The sequence below is a fragment of the Micromys minutus genome (genome assembly GCF_963924665.1).
Source record: "Micromys minutus genome assembly, chromosome: 25".
NCBI classification, from domain to species: domain Eukaryota; kingdom Metazoa; phylum Chordata; class Mammalia; order Rodentia; family Muridae; genus Micromys; species Micromys minutus.
In genome coordinates, this window is record NC_137960.1 from 16,506,185 (window position 1) to 16,518,706 (window position 12,522).

The window sequence follows — 12,522 nt, forward strand, 5'->3', positions numbered from 1 at the left end:
AATGTGACCTGTCGGAGGTCAGGAATGCACTTCCTCTCTTTATTTCCCTGTCTTACACACTTGCACATCTACTACATACAAGGAGTGTTGGCATTCAGTTCTTCATGCTAGAATGAAGGCTGAAGATCAGGACACCCACCTGAGAAGTATCATGTTTCTAGGCTCCACTAGCTAGCTGTGAGCATCCTTTATTCAAATGAACTTTGCACCCTCCCTTCAGATGTGGGCCTTAGCCCTTTGATCTCCTGGCTGCCCAAATGCCCTGATGCCCCCTCTTCTCCCTGCTGTTGCTCACCTGGCTCTGACTCCTGTGGAGTGTTGAAGACTGAGGCAGACAAGGAAGAGAGCTCCTGACTCCCTCACTCCTCTTTCCCAATGCTGGGAGCCCAGGTGAAACCATTAGCAACCCCATGTCTCAGTTTCCTCCTGAAAACAGTAATAGAAGAAAGCTAAGGCAATCCTAACATTGTTAGATTATAGGGGATCACCTGTGTGGAACATGGCAGATCCTAAAACTTGGCAAGAGCTGAAGATTCATAATGATTCTCATTCCACACATTTGGGCCCTTAATCAAAATACTACCTTTTACTTTAAAGTTTCAGGCATGCAGTTATTGCAAATTAGGTATATTTGATTATCATGAATTATAGAGTTAGCCAGTGACTAGATAGTATGAATTCAATTGTACTTGTGCAGAAATACATAAAATATTAAGTGTGTTATTTTTATATTGTTAGTAAGAATGAAATTCCTTCAGGAAAATATTCATGCGATTTTTTTTACATTCCATTTTTGCTGACTTCCAATGACTTTTTTTTTTCTCCCTGGATAACTTGGTTTCTTTTTCATTATTTTCTTTTTTTTTTTTTTTTTTTTATTTCCAGATACTGCCTCCTTCCAAGGAAACAGGCTTCAAACTTGTCACAATCTTGGGTAATTTTTCTATCCCCTGAGGAGTCTTTTATCACAATTGGCTGGAAAGCAACTGAAATATTGTCTTGTGCTTGATTTTACCTAAATGTTCCACTGGATTATTGCCCGGACAAAAATTTTGAAAAAAAAAAATCGAGGAAAAAATTAAACTAAGGGCTGCTGATTTCCATCTTGCAGAAACGCACGTGAAGATCCAGGTAACATAGAGAGGATGAAGAACAAGCTCCTCTGGGATTCCTTGTGGGTTTCACAAGGGTGTGTCGCAGATCCACCCTCTGGATTCTATAGGATTCCAGCATCAACTGCTCCAGCTGGCAAGCTCATTGGGATGCTGTAATGTTCCTTGTCCCAGAGCAGCTGAGCTCAGCATTTAGTTCCATGTTTCCCTTCCAAGGGGTTTCGAAGATGTCCTTGGAGACATGTGCACACTTGCTACATTAGAAAATTAAGTCCCTGCTGTCCTTTATAGCACTGGGACATGTGCCAAATCCCCCTTCCCCACTTTTTAAAAACTTTTCAGGGACCAGGCTTAAATATTAACAAAATTAATATTTTTCAAATTAGCCTTGAATAGATCAAGGGAAGTCCATGGGTGTAATTGTCATTGTATCGGAGTTTCTACTCCCTCTGCATCCTGACCTCTGCCTGCAGGGTTGAGCTGTTCTCTTTGCTCTACTCTGTCATGGCCAGTGATTGGATTCCGTTGGATTCGATGAATCTTTTAATATGGGAGAGTCGCAGCTTCTGAGATGGACTCCTTCTCTCTGGCAACTGAAACCCCATCTGTGTGTTTGAATGTCAATTCATAGGATTGTTTAACAGGTAATGGAGGAAAAAAAACATAGGAGTTAAGCCACGATTCCTCCTCTTTCCCCCCTTTTCTTCTTCTCTCAGTCCGCTCCTATCTTTCCTGGACGGAAATAACAAGGGTTTCCAAATGGAGGACCTGTAATTGTCCTCCGAGCCCATCCTTGTTAACAAATAGGCCATCGCACAGAAGTCTGTATGTACCTGCAGTGTCCTGGTGACACACTGTGGCTAGCCCTCCTGTATAGTGGTTAAAATCAACCACACCATTTTCAATAGTATCAGTATAAGTAAACCATATTCTTTCAGTTAGTCCTTTAATGTGAGTCATAGTGTTTCCCCAACATGACATGCTGTTGAGGGTTCTGTTTATTTCTCTACATGCAGATACTTTTGATTCTTAGGGCAGGTTATAAACTATAACAGCTCATGGTCCAAAAGTTTACCCACGTATTTAACTATCTCAGGTCATATGAATCTACACATACAACTAAATAAAATCACCATTTTCCCATATAGATAATATGTGTTGCTTCCTTGCATATATTCAGCAGAGATATTATGACATTGTTGGGTTTTCCCCCCTCTTTGGTTCTGTCAGCTGTAAATTTTGGATAAAAAACTGTTCTTAACACTGTCAAATAGCAAGCAATTATGCTGTTTTTCCCAGAAAACTCCAACCTAGAATGCAAAAGATCCCAAATCAAAACCCATCTCCTAGTCCTGATATTTCAAGGATAATTTTATGTATATATATATATATATATATATATATATATATATATATATATATATATATTAGCATAGCATTATTTTGTTTTTTTCTCTCACATTTGTCTGTGGTTTTTATCTACACTGCAAATGACCATCTTTGCGGACTGACTTATGGCTTATGTATGGTAACATCAAAGTTTGGTGTTGGCCTTGGGAGGAACTCTGAGTGGGTCATTTGCACCAGGTTGCAAACACTCATTTGTTTCTGAAGTTTTATAACCCAGATGTCTCAACTTTTTTTTCTGCCTACTTTCGACTATTTAGTTGGGACGGATATTGAGCCAGCAAATGTTCTCTGAGCCATTGCGCTAGTGTGCCACACACGGCACAGGTCTCCAGTGTGAAATGCAAGATTCTTTCTGTGTTTTTTTGTTCTGAAGCAATACTCCCTCTGTTAAAGTCCCTTGACTTATACAGGAACACAATGTGGCTAGCTTGTATTTTAATATAGCATGTTTTAAATACAAGCAAAAGGGAAACAGCAGGAGAAAAAAAGAAACCTCTTGTGATTCATTAACCATCAACACATTTATGTTCATGTAATTCTTCAACCACCTGTGAAATACGTATTTGCAGTTCTGAAAGTAAGGCTTACAGACACCAAGTAACTTCCTTGGGGGGTCACACAATAAGTAAGAAGAAACGCTTCCGACACCCCATTTCCAGTCTGCAGCCCACACCTTAAATCCTACATGGCTCCAGTTACCCAGCAATGTGACTGGCACACATACATCTTGTCCTGACTGTTCCCTTCTTGGGTATGGATACCACAAGTCAGGATCAGCAAGCCATCAAAATGCACACAAGAGGCTAACAGTCTACCAGCCCAGGGTGGCTTCCCTACTCTTGGGAAAGAAGGGGTTACTTCGGGTTTTTCTGCCTCCTTTCTGGGTCTGAGCTTGACATTTGTCCCAGAAGCACCCATGGTTGGTGTCAGGACAACTTTACATGGAACAGTTTTTGGCCTCACACTTCCTCCTGTGATGGAAGCTATGCCTACTCTAGTGCATTTCAACCATGCAACGACAAAAGATCTCAGACTGATCTGTTATAGGAGTGTGGGGTGAACACACTTTCTCCTCTTTTGTTTCTCCCGGATGAGCCAGACTTCTTTTTGGGACGTGAATAGGAATTTTCTTTGTGATATCAAAAAGTCCGATTAGAAATTGCCTCGTGCTTAATAAACTGTCCGTGGAAAAGATTTTAGGAACTACCAAGCCTATCCCGGTTCTGCTCCCTATTCCAATCCCCCCAAGAACCCCAGCATCAACAATTCTAGACACTTCCCCGAAGCAGAGATTTTTTAAGTCAGGTTCACATCAACTTCAAAGATCTTTTCCCACGGTGACCATGAAATATATAACCGTTGTGCACGCCGTTGTAGAGGGCGCTTCTCTGTCCCGGAACATGACAGCTAATACAACAGCAAAGTGAATACAATTAATAATGAACTGATACTACTTTCTCCTCTTTTTTTTTTTTTTTTTTTTTTTTTTGTGGAAAGGGGCCTAACTTGGAGCAGTTTGAGATGGAACCGCCCTGGAAGGTAAGGGTGGGCAGCTGTGTGTGCTCTTTGCAAATAGCTAAGCAACCTTTCTGTCAGTCTTTGCGTTTTCATTGGGTCTTTAGGGGGAATTGCAGCCGCCAGCTCTCAGTTTCGAAGCTGAGGTTAAGACAAAACTGCTACCTGCTGGTCCCTCCTCCAGTGTCTGTAGCATAAGCCATATCCGGGAGCCCGGTGGGCTGCCAAGCTCCCAAGACACCAAACCCAGACACCTGAAACTGGTTCCACACTGGAGAGCCAGGGACGTTTGGGGTTAGAAGAAATTGGAAGTGGCTAAAACCTCAGACGCAGTGAGGTCTGTCGAGAACAGAGAACGGAAGAGGCTAAAAACCAAAGGTGCTGGAGGCGGGGTGGGGGTGGGGGTTGGGCGGCACTGTGAGGCTGAGACTTCAGGAGCGCTCAGCTCTGCAAGGATCCCGAATGCCCCACAAGGCATCATAGTTCTTGCATATACATCCATGAAAGGCCCCTGGCTCCCACTCCAACTTAAGAAAGCAGGGTACCCAGTGATCAGCGCCACTTTTCTAAGGTAGACAGTTTTAACTGATCAGCCAATTAGGTCCATCCGTCCGGCTCCAGCCTTCCCAGCGCTGCGCTGAGACCCAATGTACTACCGGCTTATCCAAAAGATGCAACCAGTATCCCACGTGCCGAGCAAAGTCCACCGAGAACCAAAGGGGGACCAAAAGGAGAGGAAACCACAGGCAGCAGAGACAAGGGCTTTGGTGCTGCCTGCTAGGGCCATGAGGAACAATGCCCGGGACCCTGTGCCCCTTCCCTCCCGAGGGTACTCACCATTTGTAGCCTCGGCCGCGCTTAAACTTGAGGGTGAGCACTGTCTCCAGAACCAGCAAGAGGTTGAGCAGGGCCAGCAACCAGTAACGGCGCTCTTCCTTCACCCAGGTCACTCTCCAGACGGCGACCAGGGAATGCAACAAGAACAGCAGCCGGGTGACCAGGGCCTTGAGCAAGACCAGCCCCTCCATTCTGCCCTTGCTCTCTGTCAGCCCGGCGCCTGCGCCTTACCGACCCCGTGGGCAGCACCGGGTGCCCACCTCAGCTCAGGAGCGGGGAAGCCCTGGGACTGTGATTGCCGATTGCCGGCCGAGTTGTTGCTCACACTCCCGCGCAAGACTCCAGTAGGACAGGAGAGCGCCGCTTGCCCCGCCCCTCCAACTTCCAGAGAACTCTTCAAGGACGGAATCCAAAGCCAGCTTCCCCTGGCTGCTGGGCTCTGCAGGCAACTGGGGCTGCACCACCCTGGCTCCCTGGAGTGTTATACTGTAACACTGCCCATCCTCCTGTGGATGCTGGAGGCCAGCCTCAATCCCTGTCCTCTTCCCCACCCCCAGGACTCCAGGGAGTCCATAAGAATGCCCTGAACCCACCCCCACTCCAAGGAGCTGGAAACGAGCTGATGGCCAAGGTGCTGCTGCTTGCTACCAAAAGGGGGAAGGGGGCACAGAGCTCACGCTTTTCTCTTTGCTTTTCTCCCCATTCGGAGGAGAGCAACTGGTCCTCGTGATTACTCGAAGCTGGGACTCCGGAGAATCAAAGAATCTGCTGCCCAAGCAGTTTTAGAACCGAAGGGGGTTTTTTTTTTGTTGTTGTTGTTTTTGTTTTTTGCGCCCCCCCTCCCCGCCCCTGCCTGCACCCAATTTGAAGAATTGAAACTTCCCCAGAACCACGGGTCAACGGACAGTCTGACCTTTCCTTGCATCTCATTCAGAGCATGGGTAACCCTGGTGACTTATTCTTTGCTGATGGCTCCTGGTCTCCAGGAGGTGGAGGCCGGAGGATCGCTGTGAATTAGACGCCAGCCTGGGCTACGGGGTGAAACCATAACTGGAAAAAAATTAAAGGAAGGTTGCAGCTTTAGCTTAGTCTCAGAGTTCTTGTGGAGCACGGGGTAGGGGCGGGAGAGCTGGGGGGGGGGGGGGCGGGACGGATCCATACGAGCAGGTGAGATAGAGCTTTGGTACCTAGAACTCTTTAGATGAAGATTTGTGAGTTAATTTCTCAGCATCAGAGCCAAAGAGAGAACTGACGTCAGGTCCTCCAAGCCCTGTGTGATGTTTGTTTCTTTGTTTTCTGTCCTCTGGGCTCTATCATCATCATCATCATCATCATCATCATCATTATTTGCATTGCAGTTTTTAAAAACGAATTCAATATCTCAGTGACATATGTATTAAAAACGTAAAGAGTTATGTTTGTCCACTGGAGGACTATATGGTTAGGAGAGACGATTGCAAAATTGTTGAAGTGAACTAGGTTGTTGAAACCTTGCCAAGCTGTCCAAGGGCCTTCGAAGCTCTGTGCTGCTAACTCCCTCTTTGTTTGGCTACTGGGTTTACAGAGCTGTAGCCCTAGCACTGTGAAGCAGGAATATTCTCCTGTCCATACAAGTAACCAAAAGGTATGTCTACAGGGGATGTTAGCAAAGACCCACAGAAAACATCCATAGGGTCATAAAGGGAGAACATGGATGACTGCCACTAATTTAGTGACCAAGACAAAGAAAATCAGCAAAGGAGGGAAGGAGAGAGCCACAGCATTCCTAAGACCTGTCAAAGCCTTCAGCAAAAAAACAAGCTAATCTCCCTGAAGCCAGACAAATTGGATTGACTATGGTTTCCTGGAGGAAGACACTCCATGGAACACAGGCCGTATTGGTTAAGAGTTTTCGAAAAGCTTTTAGCTGTTGGAAATGACTTACTAGAAGGACTTGTTTTAGGTGGCCTTAGGGTTTTAGATTGGGTGCTATAGAGAAGGGATGGGCGGTCTCCCTGAGCCTGACTTGGATTGGGCAGTGCCTGGACATTTGCCACTTGGATAATTTGTTCTGACTGTGCTCACACCTGAGTGGAAGGGACACTCTTTGTATCCTGATCTACAGGGACACAGAGTTTGTCTTCTCTGGTATGAGTTTTTTTTTTCTTTGTTCCAGAGGAGGATGTCAAGGAGCAGACAGAGACAAGAGACACATTGGTCCCTTACGGCCAGGGACTTCTCTGTCCCTGTATCCCATGTATCCCAGCAAGGGCTCTCCAGAAAGGGCATAACACAAGGGACATTCAGTGTGTTCTAAACATTTTTCTTGGTTTTGATTGGTCTGGATCTGAAGGATAAACAGTTGTCATTAAAGACACTTTAAAAGTTTTCTTTCGTTCCTTCTACATCTATCTAAATAGGGGCGGGGCTTTGAGAAATATCTGAGGATCTTCAAGAATGCTTTTAAGTGTATAAAAACACTAAGCAATTTAAAATGTCCACACAGCTTGACAAAGAGTCTCAGTGTTAGTATATAGTCCTTGAGATATCAGCTGGGGTTGTACACAAAACTCAACCGCCACCTCCCATCGCCTCCCCTGTAGCGGTCAGCAGAACCCTCTTCCCTTCCGAATGCAAAGTGAATACCATTCCTTCAAAAATTCTTTTTAAAATACTGTGATCTGGGTTTCAGGGTAGAGCCGTTTCGCAGCTCAAGTAAGAGGAGGAGCTGCTGGGCGGGAAGGCGTGTTCTAAGGTAGTGGTAGACTCCCTGTGAACCTAGAACGGAGCATGAGCGGACCAGGTGGGCTGTGGGTTTGAGCAACATCCTCTTCTCAGTGTTGCGGGTCCGGGTCCTGGATCACTGCCCAGCAACGCTGACCTTGTTGACTTCCAGTTTCAGGTTGGAAAGGGATTCCAATCACTTGCTTTAACGCTAAGCTAGATACCAGGACTCGCGGCACGTGCCTGGAATATTCCCTAGAGGTGCACGTGTTGAAGGCCTGGTCCTTAGTTGGCCACGTTAAAGGAGTATCTCGTCTCCACTCCCTGTTTCCTGGCACCAATTTATCAGTGACATGAACTTGCTTTACTCGGTTTCATCATTCTATTCTTGCCATGGGCTTGAAGTCCGTCAAGCACTTATGAAAACTCTGAAACCATGAGCCAAAATACATCATCCCTCCCTTGCAGAGTTAAAGTTGAGTATTTTGTTACAGCAAGGGGGTGGTCATTTACCAGGTCACAACACCAGCCCTGTTCAGTCACTTTCCACAATCCTTACACAGTGGATACTGTAGGGCAGCTTTCATGGTCCTCCATCATGGGATTCTGGGTGGAGCTGTTTGAGCAGCCATGGAGTGGAGGGCGGCAGGTATGTTGACTGATACATGTAGAGCTGTTCATATCCGTGTTTACATGCCAACACAGAGAACTTGTCATGGTGCAGATATCCATGACTCCTGCTGCCTTCACCCTGATATGGTGTCTTTATGGTAGGGTTACAGTTCAAAGTTACATCTCTATCCAGAGGTTGGTCACCAAGGGGTTGGTCTCAGCAGTCACATTCCTCTGGAGTGGCAATCTCCATTTCTCCCTTTGACTTCATATGAACACTATGTAGATATCATTTTGATACAGAGATATGTGTCTGCACGTGTAAGACAACAATAGAAGAAGTCAATTACTACTTAATGGTGCACATCTATTCCCCAGAGGAATTAGTCTCAATCAACATTCTTTATTGACACCTTTTCTCTTGGCTACTGTTATACCTTTAACATATATTTTATGTTCTTCCGCTTCAGCTGAGTCTAAATGCTAGTCCCCCCCCACACACACACACTTTGGTCATTTTTCTATTACATTTACTGCCTTCTCGAATGTGGTTGCAGTTAGATTCAGCTATCAACGTGGCATACCCGAGAAGTGGAAATGGAAGGATTTCCCCATGGGATTAGTCTGTATGTGTGCTTTCATGATTACTAATTGATATAAGCCAGCCCAATCCACTGAGCACAGTGACATTCCTGGGCAGACAGAGCTTGGCTGTCTAAGAAAGACAACTGAATGATCCAGGGGAAGCAAACCAGTAAGCAGGGTTCCTCCATGGTTCCTGCCTCGTGTTTCTGTCTTGTTTTCTTTCCATGAACTATATATAAGCCAGATAAAGCCTTTCCTTCATAGGAGACACTGATTTTGCTCAGTGTTTAATCATGGCAACAAAAACCAAACTGGACAGGTGCCTTCTTTTGTGTCTTTTATATCCATCCTCTGACGGTGTTTCTGAGCATGTCTACCTTTGTCTTCTGACTATTATTAAGGTTCAGCAGTGAAATTTGTCAACTTATTTCAATTTGTGAAAAGCTACTTAATCGTGAATTGATCTTCTTTTTCACACCGCCTTATTCTCACATGGTGTAGACTAACACCTTTTAAAATACCTTTAACAACATGATTTACAGCTTTTAAGTAGTTCTGTCCTCCTGAATTATATCTTCCGATTGCTCACGTCACTCAAGCCCGTGTTTCGCTGTCTGTGTTTTTTAGTCGATATATTCTCAATGAACTGAAGACGCTCTCTGTCTTTTCACATTGGAAATCAGTGCCTGGGTGGACCACACAGGATGAGAGAAGCTGTTGTAGCCAGCTTTTACCGTCAGCTGAATTGGATTTAGAATCATCTAGGAAACACACCTTTTAGTGTATGTGTTAGGACAATTGCAGAGCAGTTTAACAAAAGAGGGAAGACCTACTTCAATGGTCGGCAGCAGCATCCCACAGGCTGTAGTCAGAGGCTGAAGAAGCAGGGAAAGAGAGTGGAGTGGCTGAGCCCTGGGCTTCCTCTTTCTCTGTTTACAGGCAACTGTCTCATGTTCCTCTCACGGGTTCCCCAAACCTTGATGGACAGGAGCCCCCAAACTATGAAGGGTTATTTTTTTTCTTCCTTAAGTTAGTTATGCCAGATGTTTTATCACAGTAATAGTAGTGATATATAGATTCAGATACAGATACAGATATAGATGATATAGAGTTGAAGATAGAGACAGATGGATATAGATGATGGATTAAATATTTAGATGTAGATAGCTATAGATTAGATATAGATAGATATATAGATATAGATATAGGTGATATACATATATATATAGAAAGAGAGAGAGCTAGCTGCATCTATAGATACAGATTAGATACAAACTAGATGTGTAGATATAGAATAAGATATATTGGATGTTAATTCCAGAGTAGTTTAACAAAAGAGAGAAGACATACCCTAATTGTAGGCAATACCCATCCAACAGACTGTGGTCCATTAGTATGTATGCATACGTGTTTGTGCATATGTATGTCAGGTACATTGACTGACACATGTAGAACCATTCATATCTGCATTTACATGGAACAGAATATGTTCCATGATACAAGTATCCATTCCTGCTTCATACTGTCTTCACCCTATTATATGATTAGGAAGACATCTGTGTGTTTGAAGTGGGGATACAGTCCAAGGTTACATCTCCAACTAGACATTACCAAAGGGACAGGTTGATCTCAGAAGTTACATTCTTCTGGGATAGTAATCATCATTAGATAGATAGATAGATGATTGATAGATAGATAGATAGATAGATAGATAGATAGATGGATGGATGATAGATAGGTAAGTAGATAGATAGATAGGTAGGTAGGTAGGTAGATAGATAGATAGATAGATAGATAGATGATAGATAGATGATAGATAGATAGATAGATAGATAGATAGGTAGGTAGATGGATGATAGATAGATAGATAGATAGGTAAGTAGATAGATAGATAGATAGGTAGGTAGGTAGGTAGATAGATAGATAGATAGATAGATAGATAGATAGATAGATAGATAGAAATAAAAGTGTATGCTCCCTTTGCTGTTCATTGCATTTTGTCGGATCCATTTTCTTTCAGAGTGCCATGAGGAGGAGCAGGCAGTGGTGTCTAGATTGGGTGCCTCACAGATGTGACTCAGGTCATGGTTCTACTCTCCACCCCTCACATCAGCCGTGGCCTCAGAATTGGTCTGCATCTACCCACAGTGACACTTCTATTTGGTGTCCTCTACAGCGTCACTTAATTCAAGATCTACCTTCTGTCCCTTCCTTGAGAGGCCTGCTCATGTTACTTTAAAGTAACCATTGATGGACCCTTGAAGGAGACAGAGATGATTGACAGTTTCTATTGCTCTTGATAACAGCTGCTGAGCAAGCTGACACCACTGTTGTTTACTTCTGCTGAGTGTTTGGTATCAGGTTCCCCATGTTCTTGGGGAAGCAGCTGAGCCCCTTCACTGTGTCAGGACATCTTACTTCCCCTGGCTTTTCCACTTAATGGTTCTACCAAGGTTGAGTCTGCCTGAGCGTTCTTAAAATCCCTTTCCCCAATTCCTGCACAAGTTAGTATTGCTTCGGTTGTATTCTTCCAGGCTTATGAAATTTTTCTATCATTTTAAAGGTCCATATTACCTTGGATTCCTGATTCACAAACTAGAACATAAAGCAAGCAGATTTATTTACTCTCTTAAAATGCATGGTTTAAATACAAGCCACAGCACAGCTATCCCCAGAAGTTTCTGATGATGGAGCAGAGGAGACTAGTGAGAAGCTTATCATTAGGTGGCGGGGAACTGAGTAGTGAATATTTTTCTTTAAAAAAAAAAAGCAAATTCAAATGTAATTATCAGTAAGTGGACACTTATTTTGAAAGCTAGCAAAAGAGAACATGCTAAAGTTCAGATAAGTATCTAAATGTGTCTAAATTCTACTTGTCTTCTCCAGGTTCTGGCTCTCCTTAGCCTTCTTACATGATGTGCCTGTGGTCAAGTCCCTTCACTGAATTTGTGACATTACTTTCTTGTCTGTGGTTTAGAATTAAACCAGCTACTATTTGAAAAGTTTCCTAGAAAAATATCCAGACTACAGGAACTTAACAAAGATTTGTAGAATCAACAAATGGAGTTATCACAAGGGTTAGATGAACAGCACACAAAGCCCACTTGTGTCTCCACAGAAGCTGTCACTAGTGAATGTTCCTTTACGGTTGGCTTTCTTGCAGGGGTAAAAGACAATTAAAAAGCAGTAAGTGTCATTCCTGTGGGTATGTGAGCTTAATATCTTATTCTGTCATGTACAGCAAAACCGTGAGGAAGTTGCATCTTTTGTGATAAGTTATGCTAACATTGCTAGAGTTTTTGGTACCCTTGTGAGACACGCCTCCCAGGACATCAGAGTGGTTTAATTAGCCTCCAGATCCATATTGCTAAATTTGAATTCCAGGTAGGTTATACTTGAACAGCGCTCCTTCCTGTGTTATATTAAAATCTTAGCACCTGGCATCTCAGAATGCAACTATATCTAGAACAAGTCATATTTTGTCCTCCTGCATCATCTTAACTTATAATAATACATACCAAAATAGAGTCAGTGTGATGCTTTTAGACATGTGAACAACATTCCTGAGGGCATATTACATTAGTCTCCCATATGCTCATCACCCTGATTCCATGACCACGTTACTCTTCCTACATACATACTCTACTTTTATGTCTTTACATTTGACATGTGAGAGGAAACTCATGATCGTCCTGAGGCTGGCTTATAAAACGTCCAGTTCCATGATTTTTCCTGACAGCATCCTTGT

The 12,522-nt window shown here is 43.6% G+C and overlaps 1 protein-coding gene across 1 annotated transcript in view; it reads right to left on the reverse strand.

Annotated features, from left to right (window-relative positions):
• Positions 1-5,065, reverse strand: part of TMEM26 (transmembrane protein 26) — a gene marked incomplete at both ends in the record, with an annotated part of 45,078 nt that extends 40,013 nt beyond the window's left edge. The window contains one exon of the mRNA XM_080937647.1: positions 4,875-5,065. Within this exon, the coding sequence (XP_080793773.1) occupies positions 4,875-5,065 (191 nt within the window). The remainder of the gene's footprint in view (positions 1-4,874) is intronic.
• Positions 5,066-12,522: the final 7,457 nt, after the last annotated feature.